General features: G+C 38.1%; 1 protein-coding gene across 1 annotated transcript in view; it reads left to right on the forward strand.

Moving 5' to 3' along the window:
• LOC102750784 (transmembrane serine protease 11F) overlaps positions 1-18,573 on the forward strand; it is a 35,375-nt gene extending 16,802 nt beyond the window's left edge. The window contains exons 5-11 of the mRNA XM_081813154.1: positions 1,558-1,625; positions 3,224-3,387; positions 5,726-5,764; positions 9,922-10,123; positions 13,849-14,108; positions 16,057-16,199; positions 18,337-18,573. Of these exons, the coding sequence (XP_081669280.1) occupies positions 1,558-1,625; positions 3,224-3,387; positions 5,726-5,764; positions 9,922-10,123; positions 13,849-14,108; positions 16,057-16,199; positions 18,337-18,495 (1,035 nt within the window). The 3' untranslated portion in view covers positions 18,496-18,573. The remainder of the gene's footprint in view (positions 1-1,557; positions 1,626-3,223; positions 3,388-5,725; positions 5,765-9,921; positions 10,124-13,848; positions 14,109-16,056; positions 16,200-18,336) is intronic.
• The last annotated feature ends 324 nt before the right edge of the window (positions 18,574-18,897 follow it).

An 18,897-nucleotide genomic window follows, 5' to 3' on the forward strand; every position in this document is an offset into this window, starting at 1 on the left:
ACGCAAACAATGAATCATGGAACACTACATCAAAAACTAATGATGTAATGTATGATGATTAACATAACATAATAAAATTAAATTAAAAAAAAACCAAAAAACCAAATCTTTCAAAAAAAAAAAAAAGAAAATGGGCTTTGAAGGTAGAGGCAGGGCAAGGGTTGATGAAGGCATAAGATTATGGAGCTCACACTGAGGGAGACATTGGGCTTGAAGCAGGAACATAACATACTCAGATTTGCACTTTAGGAATATCATCCTGGTTGGTAGCATTGTGGGGGGGAGAGGACAGAATAGAATCACAGAAACGTACCAGTGAGGGGATACTGCACAGGTCCAGGCACAAGTTTCGCAGGAGCTGATATCAGACCATAGCAGTGGAATTGGAGGAAGGGAGGGAGATTCAATATTTAGTTGATAAAATCTACTGAACAGTGTTACTGGTTTAAAGGAGTCGGGGAGAGGGGGAAATCTTTTGGGGAGGGAGGCAATATTCCCCTTTCCCAGAGGATGTAGTACTGGGGGCAGGGCAAGATTTACCGGTAGGTGGACCTTATATAAACTTATGTGGACCTGTGATTTCTCATTTCTGACTCTTAGTCCAGTGCTTTTTACTGTGAGGCACTGCCTCAACAGTCTTTTGAGAATTAGGTTCCAGGAAATCAGCTCACTGAACATCCAAATCCTTCAATGGCTCAGGCTGGAAAAGCTGAATAATAAAATGCTGATGGTATGGAGTGTGGTGAAACTTATTCCCAAAGCTGGTACCAGTTGTGAAAGCCTGCCTGCCACAGAATGGTGACTAACAAGTGAGGGTGTCAGAGTCAAAGGACAGTATTGTTACTTATTGTGTCAAATGCTTTAGTGATGGGATAATCATTTAAGAAAGAAACGAGTTGACACAAATAGTGGACTAGTTTCCATATTTGGGAATAAGACAAATTTAGGGTGGGTTTTCTTAAAAGTGAGGACGCTGGGGCGCCTGGGTGGTCCAACTCTTGATTTTGGCTCAGGTCGTGATCTCAGGGTCGTGAGATCCAGCCCTGCATCAGGCTCCTCGCTGGGTGTGGAGCCTGCTTGGGGTTATAACTCTCTTCCTCTCCCTCTGCCCCTCCCTACCCTGCACGGGCTCACTCTCTCTCTCCCTCTCAAAAAGATAAACTAATTAAATTAAATTAAATTAAAAGTGAGGATGCTGCTTTTAAAAATAGCACAGATACTTAAATTAATTTGACAATAATCAAAATGAACATTATCAATAGTTTACACCCAGCAAGGTGTGAAATGTGTGATAAACATTATTTCATTTAATCTTCAAAACAACTCTGTGAGGTGGATACTGTTGTTATCCTGTCTTACAGAGGCTTGACAAAATTGCACAGTTTTGTTAAGGTTATTCGTTTCTGCAAGAATTAGAACCTCTTTTAGTCTTACCACTATGATAAACCAGTTCCAATCTGGGAATAAACCAAAATTGTCTTTGCTTCAACTCTCTAGAAAAGAGAAGGAGTAACATTTTTCTTTTGACTAATACTCTCATTTAATTTTTCTAACCAGATGTCTAGGATATTTCAACATTCTTCTGGAGGAGATCGGTTTATCAAATCTCATGTTATCAAAATGAGGTATGTAAATTTAGTTTGCAACTTCAAACCAGTACCCTTAAGAAGCACTCCATCAACATGACTGCCCAGCTTCTCCAGGCAAATCTTTGCAGGAACACAGAGATTTCATAAATCCTGAGCAGTGCAGCTTATACTGCATAGACATTTCCCAGTTACAATAGGAAGATGTAAAGTGCTCTATGTCAAGAGGCGATGTCAGTTATTAGATATTGGAAGGGGAGGAATGGCACTGGAATGGCACCTGCTCCTTCAGCCCAGGGCTAGGTAGAATGTAGACCAGCTCTTCTTGATTATCCTCATTCTAAGCTTATCCAACAACAACAGATGATGACTTTCTCTGCAATAAGGTTTTTCTTTAATGCCCCTGGATTTTTATTATTATTTCTAATGCCTTTTCATTTTTATGTTCTGATAAAAGGCAATATGCCTAAATTGAACATATATTTGTTGTAAGAGACTCAAATAAATTATCAGAATCCATCTCGAATGTACTTTTTATATGATGTCCAAAATGCTTGGCATTTGCTGGAATAATATATCTTGTTTTCTGCCTATTTTGATGAAAAATTTTAAACTTTTTCTGTGGCTATCAATCAATATACAAATATAAGTATTTGTAATACTTATTTGTCTGCTTCATTTCTTGATGGTAGAGTACATATACATGTGGTTAGGGAGCCCCTGCCTTTTCTTCTCTCCTGCTCTCTATTTTTGTTCCTTCCTTACTTTGCTTTCTCCCTCCATCCCTCCCTCCTTCCTTCTTTGATTCTTTATCTGTTTTAAGGTTAAGTTCATCCTCAAAGGTCAACTAGAGGCTTTCTAAATCTACACATTATAGTATATGTGATCCCTTTATCAAAAGATTTCCTTTAATAAGTGTTTTCTGTAATTATCCACTTATCAAATACATATTAACTGACCATCATATCCCCCAAAATAAATGACTTAATACAATAAAGGTTTACTTCATTTCCATGGAATAGTCCAAAGAGTCGGGAGTGGCAGCAGGGACGTGGGTGCTGGGAGAGATGTGGAATGGAATTGACTACTGGATCTTCAGCATCTGGTTGGCAAATACGGGAAGAGTGAAAGCATGGAGGGTGGTATGGGAGGTGTCAGGGGCCAGGCTGGAGGTAAGGTGCATCATTTCTGCCCACATTCCATTGTTCAGAATTCACTTGAGTTTCGATAAACTGCAAAGGAGGCCAGGAAATGAAATCTTGCTCTGTGCTCAGGAGGAAAAGGTAACTGGGTTTCATGAACACAAAGCATTGTCTCTGTCATACCAGTACTGAAAAATTATCTTGGTTATGATGGCTCAGAATGTCTTGAAAAGCAAATTGTTTAAGTGCATATAAAGCATGATTTCATGAACATCTCCTCCTCTCCCACCCCCCCCCCCCCGCAGGCTATGAGCTAAATAAAGAGCAAGAACAATTTTTTTCAGCTACATATCTGAGCCAGTATTTCTCGAGATAATTTAGAAATTTGATGTACATGTATTTCATCCATTGTTTTTTAAAATTTAGTGTGAATCTTAATAGGTAAAAATAGTTAATGATTAGAGAGGTGGCTTTATCTGCTTTTTTGCTCTTCAGTCCAGATGAACATGGCGTGAAAATTCTTATGGTGCTCATGTTTCGATACCCATCTACTGATAGTGCTGAGCGAATCAAGAAAAAAATTGAAAGGATTTTATATCAAAGTCTGAAGACAAAACAGTTGCCTTTGACTATAAACAAACCTTCCTTTACACTCACATGTAAGTCCTTTTACCATCTTTGTGATCCCCTTGTATTCCTCTTTACTTTTCATAAGAATTTAGGTCAGTATCTTCTCTCATTTTAAGACTTCACCACTGATATACACATATCAGTGTGGAATAAAATTAAATAAAAATTCACTATAAGGCAAAGTTTAATTTTAGGAATTTATTTTCATATTTGATTAGGGCTTTTGCTAAGGTTTCTAAGTTTTTTCCGATATACACTATAAGGCAAAGTTTAATTTTAGGAATTTATTTTCATATTTGATTAGGGCTTTTGCTAAGGTTTCTAAGTTTTTTCCGATATACCATGTTGGATCTTTTCAAAAGCATGAGAGGGTAGGTATTATTTTCTGCCATTTTAAGGAAGCTGAGACTCAAGGAAAATATAAGACATGGGACTAGCCAGCCTTGCGGCCAAAACTGAAGTACAGGTGTTCTGACTCCCAGAGATCTTTACAGGTCAGTTCCCAGGGTTAGCTTCTACAGTATCAGGGAAACAAACACCTTTATGAAGGTTTACCCCCAGAGGACGAACCATTGACATGATCTATGAAGAGGTTCTCTAGATCATTTCCAATTTAAAACTATGTTTCATTCATTTCGTCATTTATTCCTCACAAAACAAAATCAGAGAAGTTTTGGTTTTCCCCAAAAGTAGAAGAAAATGAGGTCACAATGTTAAGAAATTAAAACTACTTCACAGCTAGTTGGAATCCAAGCTGAGAGGCCTAATAATATGTTTCAAATGTTAAGTCTCAAGGTCAGGTACTGTGCCTTTTTAGTTCTTTACCCCTCCCCCCAAACACTAACGTAAATCTCACACACAATAGGTATTCCAGTTGTGTTCACTGTTCTGATTAAGTACTTCAAGGGCAGCTATTTCTGATTTATTACCAAGAAATAAGGCTTGCCCTTTGGACTGGAAAGTCTTTTCCCCTCAAAGCATCCATGAATTTAAGAAAAAGATTGTCTAAAGGTAATTTCTCTGTTGTTAGAAATCAGGAAAATACTCAAAATCCATTTTGAGATAGAATCCTTGCACGCATTAATGACAATTTTCATGAAGTAATTAGAAATAATGAAGAGACTGGTACCTACCTTAAGTGTTAATTATATTCCAAAGTAAAGCATATTTTTCAACATTCTATAAATGGCAATCTCAAATTAAATTTCAATTTCTGATAATATAATTGTCCCTAATGCATGATCATTTATGCTAACATATCCATCATAAAAGATATGTTAAATGTTTTTTTTTAGAATTTTTAAAAAATAATTTTTACAATTTTTTAAAAAATTATTTTTCAGACTTCTTGGTCATGCACACTGAATTTTTATTACACAGGTTTGTTTTAATATCAGAATAACTCTATTCTATGACTATACTCAATAATCAAAATTCTACTACAAATATTTTCTTCCACCAGATACCTATCTCCTGTTAAATAAGGAGAAGTGAAATGTCCAGGAAACCTCTAGTAGTGTTTGAAGCTCACATCCCTCTCTTGGGGAGGTCAGTGGTCCTGAGGAAATCATCACATACTTCTCTATTTTCTCTGTCAAATGAACAAAACAGAACAAACACCAAACCAAAAAAAAAAAAAAAATGCAATGAAACTAAACGTAAACGAACACGAGAAATTTGAAGGGAAAAAAGATGTCACAGAAGGGAGGCATAAAGTGGTATGGGTGGGGTTCCTGGACTGGCTGTATGTCAAAGAGCTTCTTCATGTCTCTGGTGCCTGCTGCCTGGGCTGCAACCTATTACAATATTCACCATGAGGAAGAATCCTCAGTGATAGAAGGCCATCAACTTGCACTGAGTGAATTCCTATCCTTTGTAGACCAGGGCTGGAAATCAGGCTGTGAGGGGCCTGTGATGCCCTTCGCTCCCTGGAGCTGCCCTTTCAACAGTGGCCATCAGGCATATGCTTGACACACATTGGCTGGTACATCTAATACAGTGAGCACCAGTTGTGATGGGAATTGGAGGTTGCATCTTCAAATTATACTGGAGCTCCCAAGAAGGCAATCAGGGACATGATTTAGCCTTATCATTCTTTCCTAATTTTCTAATTTCTTTTTCAGATGTCATAGCAAAAATCAGAAAACGACAAAATGCTCTCTTTTCATTTTAAAGTAAAATTATACATTTTGGACCAAATCAAATCAGAGTTATGTATATATTACTTGGCTATGAAAAATCTCATACCCTCTTGAAAAATGGATGCTTTTGATAATAAGCATTTCTTATAGTGACCATTTGAACAAAATCACATAAAAACAGGAACATATTCTTCTACCAACTAATTCAATGTTTTGCTTATTCCAGCTATTGACGGCAAAAAGATGATGAATCTTCTCAACAGCCGTAAGTTCCAAAACCCACAATGAACTGTTCATTTCATAGCAAAGATAATGAATAAAAGCCACAGAAAAGTTAGAAGTAGAATTTATAAAGCCTTTTTTGCTCATCTTATGTTTTTGTAAACCAAATACTCGGTGTTTTTATTACTGCTTATTTTTAGTATTTAAAACATTTAAATTTATAAATTTACACCAAGTACAACTTCAAGGTTTTTTTTTAAAGATTTTTAAATTTATTTTAGAGAGACAGAGAGAGCTTGTTCAAGTGGGGGAGGGGCAGAGGCAGAGAGAGAATCTCTAGCAGGCTCCCCACTGAGCACGGATCCCGACGCAGGGCTTGATCCCAGGACGCTGAGATCATGACTTGAGCAGAAAGTCAAGAGTCAGTCGCTCAACCAACTGAGCCACCCAGATGCCCCTACAATTTCAAGTTTTATGATTTTCAGGATGTAGTAAAAAAAAAAATTACATAGTATTCTTGATATTGTAAGTTTTCTAACTATCTTTCTAACGTTGTATTTTAATATTCTCCCACAATTCAAGAGAATGTTTTAAAGTGGTAACTAGTTAGGTTTCCTTCTGTTAAAATTTCTCAGTTTTCTTGCATTTTTGCTGAAATATCTGGCATGTACATTTTCTGCCTTCCCCCTTCCACTTCCTTTATCTCAACTTCTTATAGGATTATTGGGTCGTATACACTTTCCCCTATAAATTCTATACACATTATTCCATTTTCTACTAGTGTTTTGTTGTAGAGGAGAAATCTAAGACTGTTGTATTTTTTATTCTTACGTAGGTTACCTTTTTTGTCCTGGGATGAATGTAGGAAATATTTACCCTATAACTTTTTGCCAGGAGAGTGAGTTGTAATTATATTTTGCACTGAATTTTGACTAGACATTATGAATGTTTTCAATCTGTATCCTATTTTTTTCTTGTTCTGGAAAAATGTTCTTCCATTATAAATTTGATGATTGATTTCCATTCCAATTGTTCTTTTTTTTTTTTTCCTCCCTCAGGCACACAGATGATTTATTTGAACTCCATTTTCTGCCCTCCATATCAATCATTATTTCTAGCTCCAGTTCGGGTCACTTTCCTCAGCATTCAGAAAGATCTGATCAATTCTGTACTCCCCAAAACCACTTATCTCAGTTGTCTGGTGTCACTTTTTCTCTTCTTCCATGTGGATTTTATATCTGCTATGATGTGCCTGTGATTTCTTGAATTTTATTTAATCACAGACAGCTCTTATGTGTACTCTCCTCACTGCATATTTTCCCCTTACGTTTGGCTGCTTTTGCATTACATTGGATTAGATTACATTAGATTACATTACATTAAGATCATGTTTTCTTGTACAACTTGGCTGATACCAAACACATGCCCTAAGATTTTTTGTAGAAAATAACTTTCAGAGATGTGTCTGTCTTTTGAGTTTATATATAATCTGATTTGGGGGGCCCTAACCATGCTGTATAGTTAGATGCAGGCTTAAGCTTTGATCCAACATGCAGAGTTTCCGAAAACTACATTGACCTCTCCGTTTGCACCAGCGAATGCAGCATTCACCGATGCCAGTGTTCTTCCTTTCACTGTTTAAACGACCTTCAGGAAGCATCTCAGTCCATTTTTGGTGCTGTAACCAAATATCATAGACTGGGTGGTTTATAAACAGCAGAAATTTATTGCTCACAGTTCTGGAGGCTGGAAGTGTCAGATCAGGGTGCCGGCATGTGCCAGCCTCAAGTGAGGCACCTCTTCCAACTCACAGATTTAAAGTATCGTCCTGCCATGAGCAGAAGAGTCTGGAGACTCTTTAATAAGAGACTAATCCCATTCATGAGGGCTTCACCCTGGTGACTTAAGCATCTCCCAAAGCCCCACCTGCTAATACTATGACCTCTAAGGGTTAAGATTTTAACATAAATTTGAGGGATTCACATTCAGACCAGTGCATGGAGTACCTATGTTTTCATAGAACTTCTTATCTTTCCTGTATCTCGTGATAGGATGGTGTGCCAGGAAATGTGGCTTCTGCATACATACAGAGGAAGAAATGAGTTTATGTGTCACAGTGGGATGGTTTAAACCATAGTTTCTGCTTGGCTAGGAACAAGTGCAGTGTAGCTTTATTTCCTGGGCTGGGGAATCACAATAGCGGGGAGCCAAAGGCTTTGTCAAGCTTACCAGGATTCTCCACACAATTCTGGTTCACAGGTTAGAGCTTGGGTAGTCCAAGAAGTTGTTTTCAAACCCCGTTGGATATTGCAGTTTTTACCAGAATTTATAACTTTTTTTTCTCATCTTTCCTTAAGTTGTGGTGCTTTGAATTGATTCCTTTGCCTTTGAAAAATACCATAGACTCAGATTTTCCATATATAATATGAGGATGACACCTACCATAGAGTTGTTGTGAACATTCGAGAAAATATATGTAACACTATGTATAGGACCTGGCTCAAAACTAGTAGATATTATTTATATTGGTATTACTTCTATGCCTATTTTAAGAGGAAGTTGGGAGAGGAAGTAAGTATTAGGCACTACCAATATGGCACTATATTAACCTAGAAATCCCATTTGTCCAATGTTATGGTCACTTTAAACTAGAGCTATTTAACTCTGAGGGAATTATTATGAATCTATGAATATGATTTCAGACATATATTTTTAACCTGTTTCTGAAAAAATTCCTTTTTGAAAAAAACTAGTATTTTAATAAAAATATAAATAATTAAAAGGAACGTTAATAGGGGCTCCTATCTGGCTCAGTCGTTAGAGCACGCCACTCTTGATCTTGGAGTCATGAGTTTGAGCCCCACATTGGGTATAGAACTTATTTAAAAAAAATAAAAATAGGGGTGCATGGGTGGCTCAGTCAATGAAGTGTCTGAATTGATTTTGGCTCAAGTCATGATCTCAGGGTCATGAAATGGAACCCCACATCAAGCTCTAGGCTCAGCACACTCTGCTTGTCCCTCTCCCTCCCCCTCTGCTCTTCCCCTCACCCCCCCACTGCTTTCTCTCTCTTAAATAAAATATTTAAACAAATAAATACAAAAATAAAAATAAAAGTCACATCAATAAAACATACCAATATGCTTTCAAGTCTTATTGAGGTTGATTTGAACTCTAACAAATTGAGGGTTTGTTGTCAGGGAATCAGAATTTTTTTAGAAACTAGACTTTAAAGTTTTAGAAAACCAAAAAAAGGTCATTGTTAAGACTGTTTAAATTCAGGGCTTGCAAAGACAATGTATAAATTCACGTCAAGGGGGAATCATGAACTGCATTCAGTACTGGGCTCTCTCTCAGGAGCAAGAACACAAATTTTGATGTAGATCTTCCTAATCTTATGTCACTTGCCAGCCTGGTTACCTCTAGCAATTTAAGTTCTCTTTCCAAGGCTCAGCTTTTTCATCTGAAAAGTGTGTTGCTATAAATAAAATCTAAAACATTTAGCAGAGGATCTATATATTTTTTTTATTCTTATGTTAATCCCCATACATTACATCATTAGTTTTAGATGAAGTGTTCCATGATTCATTGTTTGTGCATAACACCCAGTGCTCCATGCAGAATGTGCCCTCCTCAATACCCACCACCAGGCCACCCCATCCTCCCCTCTAGAACCCTGTTTGTTTTTCAGAGTCCATCGTCTCTCATGGTTCGTCTACCCCTCTGATTTCCCCCGCTTCATTCTTCCCCTCCCGCTACCTTCTTCTTCTTCTTTTTTTTTTCTTAACATATATTGCATTATTTGTTTCAGAGGTACAGATCTGAGATTCAACAGTCTTGCACAATTCACAGCGCTTACCAGAGCACATACCCTCCCCAGTGTCTATCACCCATTCACCCCATCCCTCCCACCATTTTTAATGCTCAACAAATGATTTATCTATCTCTCTATCCATATATGCTTAATAGAGAGAGAAGTTAATTCCCGGACTGGATGCCTTGACCTGTTAGTCACTATTTCTTCTCCTCAACAGGATCAGGTTGACCTCTACGGACTAACCTCAGACACTGAGTCCTAGGAAGGGGATAAAAACAGAAGGCACAATGGACTGCCAAAGCATCTGCACCCAATGCAAATCAGCATATGCTCTTTTTCTCCTCCTTTTCATGAAAACAAGTTAACATATATTTCTGTGACAGGCTGTGGAATAAGGATGACATCTTCAAACATGCCTTTACCAGCATCCTCTTCTACTGAAAGGATTGTCCAAGGGAGGGAAATCTCTCTGGAAGGGGAGTGGCCATGGCAGGTCAGCCTCCAGCTCATTGGGGGAGGCCATCAGTGCGGAGCCAGCCTCATCAGTAACACCTGGCTGCTCACAGCAGCTCACTGCTTCTGCAAGTAAGTTCACAGGACTGTTGTGAGTCTTCCTTGCCTGGTCATCGATTATCACCAATTCAGTGCTTGGAAGAGTCCAGCTCACCAGTTTCTCCTCTACTCCATTCAGAATGGATCCTGCTCTGCCCTCTGAATGCATTATGCTTACTCTACACCTCATTCATGCACTCCCCTCTCTCTTTTCTCAATATTTATGATGTTTGGTTTGTATCACTCTTATGGTTCCTAGCACATATTTTCCTATATTATCATGACACTAGTGTTCTCTTTCCTACTATCTCATAAATTATTTTAGTGTAAAGACTGACTGTTATACACATAACAAGTATAAACTCTTGCACATGTTCAAGGAGAAAATTCAGCTGCTTCTGTTAACATTCTTTTTCCCTGATTAACCCTCTATCTTCCCTGTGCCAACATCCACCATCACTTTATAAATAAGAAAAAATGAAGAGTATCACTCTTGGAGCTCTTCCTTCAAGAAACCCTGTGGGCTGTAGGGTCCAGAGAGGTGTGTAGATGACAGGAGGGGCCTGCCACCTGTCCTATGGCCCCCACCGTATTGAAGACTGGTCTTATATGACCTGACAGGAGTGTGCTGCTTGGGCTTCCACAGCTATAGCTTTTAAGACTCAGTTGTGTCCATTCACATACATGGACCTACCCAGGCACCCTGTTGCCCCAAGAGATCAAGCACACACCATCTTTCCTCCCTGAGGTTCCTTTTAAACTCTCAAAAGACAAAAGCTCCAAAAAAAGCTCTGGCCAGTGGCACTATTCACATTCCCTTTCAGAGAAAACTGTGCTTGGTAATATGGGGCGACGCTTGACCATTCTTCCAAGGGTGACACCCAAATGGTTCCAAGGTGCCTACACCTTTCTTTATAAGGAGAAGTGTAATGAGAATGACCTAAGGAATTTAAGGTGATTGTCACTCTCTCACTAGAGAAGAAAAAAAGGATTCACTTACATACATTTACAATCCTCAGAATAACTAGCATTATGCCTTAGGGGAACTTGAGTTCCTGTAACTTAATTTTGGGGGTTCACATAGTCCTTCAATCTTCGCACTTGTTTTGGAGAGTGTCATCTATTTTAGTTTATAACTGACCTCTGTTTACATAAATTAAACATAAATAAACCCAGAATGTCAATTTATTAATATCTAGTAAAGAAAGTAAGATACAGTGATTGAAGTACACGTCTCAGCAGGTCCAGTGCAGTCTCTGTGTGACAACAGACCTAACAGGAATCGGCCACTGAGTATGATAAAGTAGAGATAACTGGTGACCTTGATAAGAGAAATCAGTATTAGTGGTATGACAGGGACGGGAACAAATTCAAGAGAGAATAGAAGAAAGACTTGGATACTATGAGTTTAGATACAACTTTCAAGGAGAGGTTTTTTTTTTTTTAAGATTTTATTTATTTATTTGACAGACAGAGACAGCGAGAGAGGAAACACAAGCAGAGGGAGTGGCAGAGGGAGAAGCAGGCTTCCCGCCAAGCAGGGAGCCCCATGCGGGACTCGATCCCAGGACCCCAGGATTATGACCTGAGCCGAAGGCAGACGCTTAACGACTGAGCCACCCAGGCGCCCCTCAAGGAGTTTTTAAATGAATGGGAGCAGAGAAATTTGACAGTTAAGGGTGGTTGTGGACTCAAAGGAAGGATTTTTAAAAATGTGATAGTATCTATCTATCATCTATCTATCATCTATCTCTCTATCTCTCTATCTATCATCTATCTATCATCTATTAGAGCTTATTTTATGCCAATAGTGATGATTCAAAACAGTTGGGAAAGGTGATGATAGAAAGGGCTCAATTTTGGGAGTGATATAATTCTGTTTAATTGCACAATGCATTATACTGCTGTGAAGGAAAAAATACAGTGTACTTTGAAGACTATATCACAATTACCCAAATAACTTTGAAATTTTTATAAATGTATTTTTTTACAGAAATAGTGTAGTTTTAAAAATTATGTTTAAGACAAATCTTAGTACCTTTATGTCCATGTAAAATGATCCCAGTCTTTGTGCAACAGTGTGGGTGGGGACAAAGTTCTTGACAGCATGTCAGGAACTGCAGGCCATCTCTCTCTGACACTAACCCACTGGATGTATCACTCACCTGGGCAAGCCATTTAACTTCTGAGTCTCAGTGTCTTTATCCATAAAGCATCGATTGAATTGGGCTATTCCATGATGTTCCCTTTCTGGTGGACAATGCATGAAGGGATAGGGTATTTCTATTTGATCTACTCAATTAGAGTAGTAGGACTGAAGTCATATATTTCTTTGTATCTTCCAGAATTCCAGTTTTCAAAAGAATGCTTCAGCCCTAAGATTTCTGCATCAAATAAAATTTTCCTTTAAAGTATAAATAAGTAAAACAGCCTTCCCCCATCTCCAGGTCCCTGTGGTGCCCACCCCCTCTCTTTCTCTCACTCCTACATATGCCAGGCCTGCTCGTCCCTGAGGCAGTGCAGAATACTTTGAAAATCACTGATCTTTCAGGTTTTTCACTACACTTCTAAGTGTGTGAATACATGATTCACCAACACAGTAATCCTGCATGAACAAGGAAACCCCCTTACGAATTCTTCTCTGTGTTATTTCTTTCTATGTAATTTTCCTTTACATAGACAATTTCAAGTTTCTATATATTTCTAGTCATTCTTCACAGGGATAATTAGAAAAACAGAACTGGGCTTTGGGGAAGAATAGGGAGGTAAAGAAATAATAGGACTATATAGAATTTGCTTGTAATAGAAGCTTGTGGGAGAGAAAAGCTTCTGTGTGGAGGCAGAGCCTCAAAAATACTAAGTGGGGGGGCACCTGGATGGCTCAGTTGTTAAGCGTCTGCCTTTGGCTCAGGTCATGATCCCAGGGTCCTGGGATCAAGCCCTGCATCGGGCTCCCTGCTTGGCAGGAAGCCTGCTTCTCGCTCTCCCACTCCCCCTGCTTGTGTTCCTGCTCTCGCTATCTCTCTCTCTGTCAAATAAATAAATAAAATCTTTAAAAAAAAAAAAGTACTAAGGAGGACTGACCAGGCCAGATCAAAGGGTGGGGAAGGGGAGGCAGGGGTGGGAGAGAGCCTCTAACAGCGTGACATTGAGTTAGATTTGCTTTGCTCTTGACTATGGGGACAGTGTATGGGCAGAGGGCAGAGAAACAAACCCGTACAAACCCATGAACACATAAGGGTTTGTAAAGCAGGGAAGGTTACACTTTGTGTCAAAGATCACAGTAAGACACAGTAAACAAGATGAGTCATAAAGTAAGAATGGAAGGAGCATCTAATACAGAGGGAAAATACCTCCTAGTATCTATATTATCCAAAACAAATCAAAATGAATTTCTACATGTTTCATTGAAATTATAGAAGTAAGAGAATCTTTTTAACAGACAAGGAATTAAAAGATTGGCAATTCATTATAAAATATCAATTACTATTACTAATCCAAAAAAGCATGAAAATTCCATCTAGTTGCTGTGCTCTTTTTAGTTTTAGAGGATGTAAAATATTTTTAAGGGCTTTCATACACTCACTTGTCTCATTAATATTTTAAACTCTATTTGCCATAAGGCCGACAACTACAAATTCTCTCACCAGAGAGATTTTTCAGGAGCATAATCCCAATAGTTGGGAGAAATACAATCTCAGTTCTCTTTGAAAGGATGCAGTTAAACATCACAAACCTTACCTTTTAATTTTTTGCAGAAATAAAGACCCAAGTCAATGGATTGCTACTTTTGGTACAACAATAACACCACCTGCAGTGCAACGAAGGCTGGGGAAAATTATCCTTCATGAAAACTACCACAGAGGAACAAACGAAAATGACATTGCTTTGGCTCAGCTTACTACTCGAGTTGAGTTTTCAAATATAGTACAGAGAGTTTGCCTTCCAGATTCATCTATAAAGTTGCCACCTAAAACAAGTGTATTTGTCACAGGTTTCGGATCCCTTGTAGATGATGGTGAGTAGTTCAGCCTAACATACTTAGTACAAATTTATCTTGAGCTCTAACGAGCTGTCCTAGGGAATCCCTTTTCAGACTTTTCATAAAAATAATGTTGATGCCTCCAATGCGTGTGGCCCAGAGCAGAACTGGAAGCAGTGGGTTAAAAAAGTAAAAGGAATCAAGTCCCTTTCCTTGAGTTCACAATTAATTGGAGCAGTGGTGAGAAAGGGGAGAGGCTAATAGAGAAGAAAAGAAGAGAGTGTTTTAGATGCTACAAGAAGGGACAAAATACTATGGGGCTACAAGGGAATAAATGATTCTAAATTGTACATTTCCCAGATGTAGAAACTCCTAGTTAGCATATACTTCAGATCACAATCTTAATGGTAGCTTTTTTTAAAAAAGATTTTATTTATTTATTTATTTTAGAGAGAGAGAGAGTGCATGCATGCATGCAAGTGGGAGAAGGGGCAGAGGTGAAGAGGAAGGGAGAAGGAGAGGGAGAGAATCTTAAGCAGATTCCACAGAGCACAAAGCCCAACACAGAGTTCGATCTCACAACCCTAAGACCATGACCTGAGTCGAAACCTAGAGTCAGGCGCTTAACAAACTGAGCCACCCACGCGCCCCAATGATAGCTTCTTTCTTTCTTTCTTTCTTTCTTTCTTTCTTTCTTTCTTTCTTTCTTTCTTTCTTTCTTTCTTCTTTTTTTTTGTCTAAATGTTTCCTCATTTTAGTGAGGCTTTCTGATGATTATAAACTTAAAAGTGTTTTGTGAATGTTTTGAGAATTTTCATTTTGGTTAGTTGATTTAACATATATTTATTTTCATCTGTCTCACCTCCTGGGTGGTTGAAATATACCAGTTCTATAAATCTATAACATTTCTAGTTATTAGCTCATTCCACTCTAAAGAGAGAGATTAATTGAATGTTTTAAAGTGGGAAATAAGAAATGTTCAAGGTTCTATCAAAGATCATCCTGAAGAAAGTAAGAGACAAATGCTAATATATCTTAATCTGGCTTTTTTTTTCCTTTGCTTTTCTTTTTTTAAAAGATTTTATTTATTTATTTGAGAGAGAAAGAGAGAACATGAGCAGGGGATAGGGGCAGAGGGAGAGGGAGAAGCAAACTCCCTGCTGAGCAAGGAGCCTGATGCGGGACCCTGAGATCATGACTTGAACTGAAGGCAGATGTTAACCGACTGAGCCACTCAGGCGCCCCTGGCTTTTCTTTACTTGACAGAACTCTATTATATGTAAAATTTCCCAAATGCCCAATGCCTGTCCAACTGGACTCTGTGAGATGTTGTTATAAGTCTCCTTTCATGTTCTCTGCCCTTATAACTAGATTAAGACTACTCACCAACAGCTTCAATCTGGAGTCTTAAGCTACTTCCTTTCCTTTTCATAACCTCCAGCCTTGCTTTCTACTGGCATCAGATTGCTGGCTTACCTTGGGCACTGGTTCTGTTTCCCATGCTTTAAGACATCCCTAAATAACGCACTACAGCATGGAATAGGGCAAATAGCACTGTGCGGCTCATGCACTGGTTTCTGCTTGAGTATCTTTCAGAAAATAAATATACTTCCCTGAGCCTTGATTTCCTTATACGAAAAGGGTACCAGTTGGTCAAGATGAGTGGGGTGAACCCTCTTCTCATGAAAAAAAAGTGTATACACAGACTATCACATATAGTTGTAGGGGTTCTAATAACTTGAAGATTCACAAATATGATATAATATTGGGGTATGTATGTTTATAGTTCCTTGCATTTAGGCATTTATGAAACAGAACATAAATTAGGCAATAATGAATTATAATTAATGTTAATAAAGTAATCTTTTGTTTTTGTGCTTTTGTTCCTAGGAATATACAACATATGTGTTTTTCATATTTTAAATACAGTTATATTCAAAGAACACATTTTTTGTTTGTATGTGTATGTTTGTTTGTGTAATAGGACCCACACAAAATAAACTTCGGCAAGCCAGGGTGGAAACCATAAGCACTGATGTGTGTAATAGAAAGGATGTATATGATGGCCTGATCACTTCAGGAATGCTATGTGCTGGATACATGGAAGGAAAAGTAGACGCATGTAAGGTAAGTCCAAAGTCAAGGTCAAAACTTGGAAAGGAAAATTTCCATTAGCTATTTCTAGCATGGCATATATTTCCCCTGGAAGAGGAAAAAAAAAAAAGTCATCCAATTCACCAAGAATTGTTTATTTAATAATCATAATATTAAAAATTATTGTATTGAGTGTTTACTGTATGCCAAGCCAAGTGCTAAGCATGTTATATACAATATTTAATTTAATATAGTGAAATTGAAGAGGTGCTATTATTATGCCTATTTTACAAATTAGGAGATTAAAGTCTATTGCTCCCTATTTCTGGTTCAAACAATTACTCTTCTGTTCTAATATTTTCTTAAACAAAATTGGAAACAAAAGACAGAGAAACCTGTCCTCTGAGGACCACTTTATTCAGCTTTGGCATCATCTCTCATGCATCTTATTTTCATCCCCTGGCCTCCAAGTCTCTCGCTTTGTCCCTCTCACTCTTCAGTGACCTTGACACCTGAAACAGGTTTCCTCTCCATCCCAAGCCTTTGGTACTAACACTGACCCATTGAAATGCTGGACTTTTAGTTCCTAGACCTTCTAACCCCCAGTGATCTTTGCTTCCTCTCAATCACCATTTCTAGGGTCACATCTTGAGCCTTGTCACCAAAAATTATTGCATCTTCAAAAATACTAATTCCCCAAGTCTTCCTATCTAACAGCTATCTTCAGTCCTTCCTGCCTGCATGTCAAGCTATTCCTGCTCCCTAGGCCGCACTCTCTATGCTACTGCCCGACCTGTCACTCCTCACCCCCCGAACTTATACTCCACATATGTAGATTGTGTCTTTTGTTTTATTTTGCCCTTTAGCTTTTATCACCATCCAGTATACAATATATTTTATTTAGATGGTTTATTGTCTGTCTCTCCCACTAAACTAGAATATAAACTTCATGAAGGTACAGATTTTGGGGGTGTCTATCTGATTTACTACTGTATTACCTAACACAGTCTTAAGATGGAAAATATAACTTCTAAGAAAGACCCACAGGGTTCCTCAAGGGCTTGTTCTCCTGACCTCTCCAGCCTCATCACACACCACTTGCCCCATTGCTGTCTTCTCTTCAGTCCTCGTTTTTTTTTTCCTCCCAGATTTTTGCGTATGCCAGGCTCCTACATGCCCCAGAGCATTTGCAGAGCCATTCCCTCTGCCTAGAACATGTTATAGCCCCACCTTCCTTTTCATGTCTAAATCCTTTAGATATCAGCTCAATTACCTCTCATCAGGAAAAACTTTCCTGACCTCCCTGACCAGTCACATTTCCCTTGTGTATGTTTCCATAGCGCTTATCATAGTTGTCACTTTGCATTTATTCATGGGCTTTGTTTAATATTGTTTTTATAACCTAAACTTCAAGTTTGTGAGTATGAAGACCATTCACTTTCAGTCATTATTGAATCCTCAATGCCCACCAAAATGCCTGGGACACATAGTTGGAACTCAATAAGTAGTTGATAAAAGAATAAATGAATGAGGTGGAAGAGGCACAGAGAAGTATCTTACCCTAATTCATACAGCCAGTAATTAATAGAGCTAGTCCTGAAACTTAGAAGTTCAACTACCAAGACCACACTCTCAACCTCTACATATATATCTGTTTAGTTACTTAATTGTCCTTGTTCCAAAACAGATTTAAGAGGGCTTATATAAAATTAAGCAAACAAGCATAAATTAGAGTTAGGTGCATGAAAGACAAGGAGACCAAGAATCGATCTATAGTATAGAGTCTAGCTAACAGTATTCAGAGATCACCAAACTTTCCACCTATGCTTGCAAATGCTAACTTCATATTTAATATTTTATATCATACTTACTAAACGATGCATGAAGTGTCTAATCAAACTAACAAAAAAATCCAAGGATGTTGAACCATAAATAATGTAACCATTCCATGTGAATAAGGTTTAGCCTTTCTAGAAAACAATGCATTTTAATGTTTAGGGCAAAATTTTAACTCAATTCAGAGAAACATTATATCATCTATCTCTAGTCTGGCTTCCTACTCCATGTACCAATTTTTTTTTTTCCTGTGGAAGGGAGATGATTGCAATGACCTTCCTCCTGAATTAAATTAGAATTAATAATTTTAAATATATTTTTGTTTTTTCTCAAGGGCGATTCTGGTGGACCGCTGGTTTATGGTAATCATGACATCTGGTACTTAGTTGGTATAGTAAGTTGGGGACAATCATGTGCTCTTCCCAAAAAACCCGGGGTCTACACCAGAGTGACTCGGTATCGAGAATGGATTGCCTCAAAGACTGGTATCTAGTGTGAATTGCCTATGAACTATATCCATGGCACACGAAGCCGAAATGCCTGCATATTGTATATTATTTATAGTTATGTGGTTTGGATCAGTGCTTTTTCTGGATGTCAAGAAATCCTCCAACTCAGACCAATCTAATATCACAAGGTGGTCTTTGCATACAAGTGACTGAAGTCTTTCTCTACCTTGAGGGAGGAAAACATAGCAAATGTCAATAACACTGTGAACTCCTCACTCACAAGAGAAACTGTGATACTTATTAATGAGTATTTATAAATGGTTTCCCCCAATGGAAGACAAGGAACATCATTTTTCACAGGATATGAGGAGTTGCTAGGGCTGCCAAAAACTTATATATAATAACCTGGAGCACCTGTAACTCTTGTTGCAAAATATCACTCCCTG

Source organism: Leptonychotes weddellii, chromosome 2 (genome assembly GCF_054177405.1).
Source record: "Leptonychotes weddellii isolate Sample4059 chromosome 2, ASM5417740v2, whole genome shotgun sequence".
In the NCBI taxonomy this organism is placed as follows: Eukaryota; Metazoa; Chordata; class Mammalia; order Carnivora; family Phocidae; genus Leptonychotes; species Leptonychotes weddellii.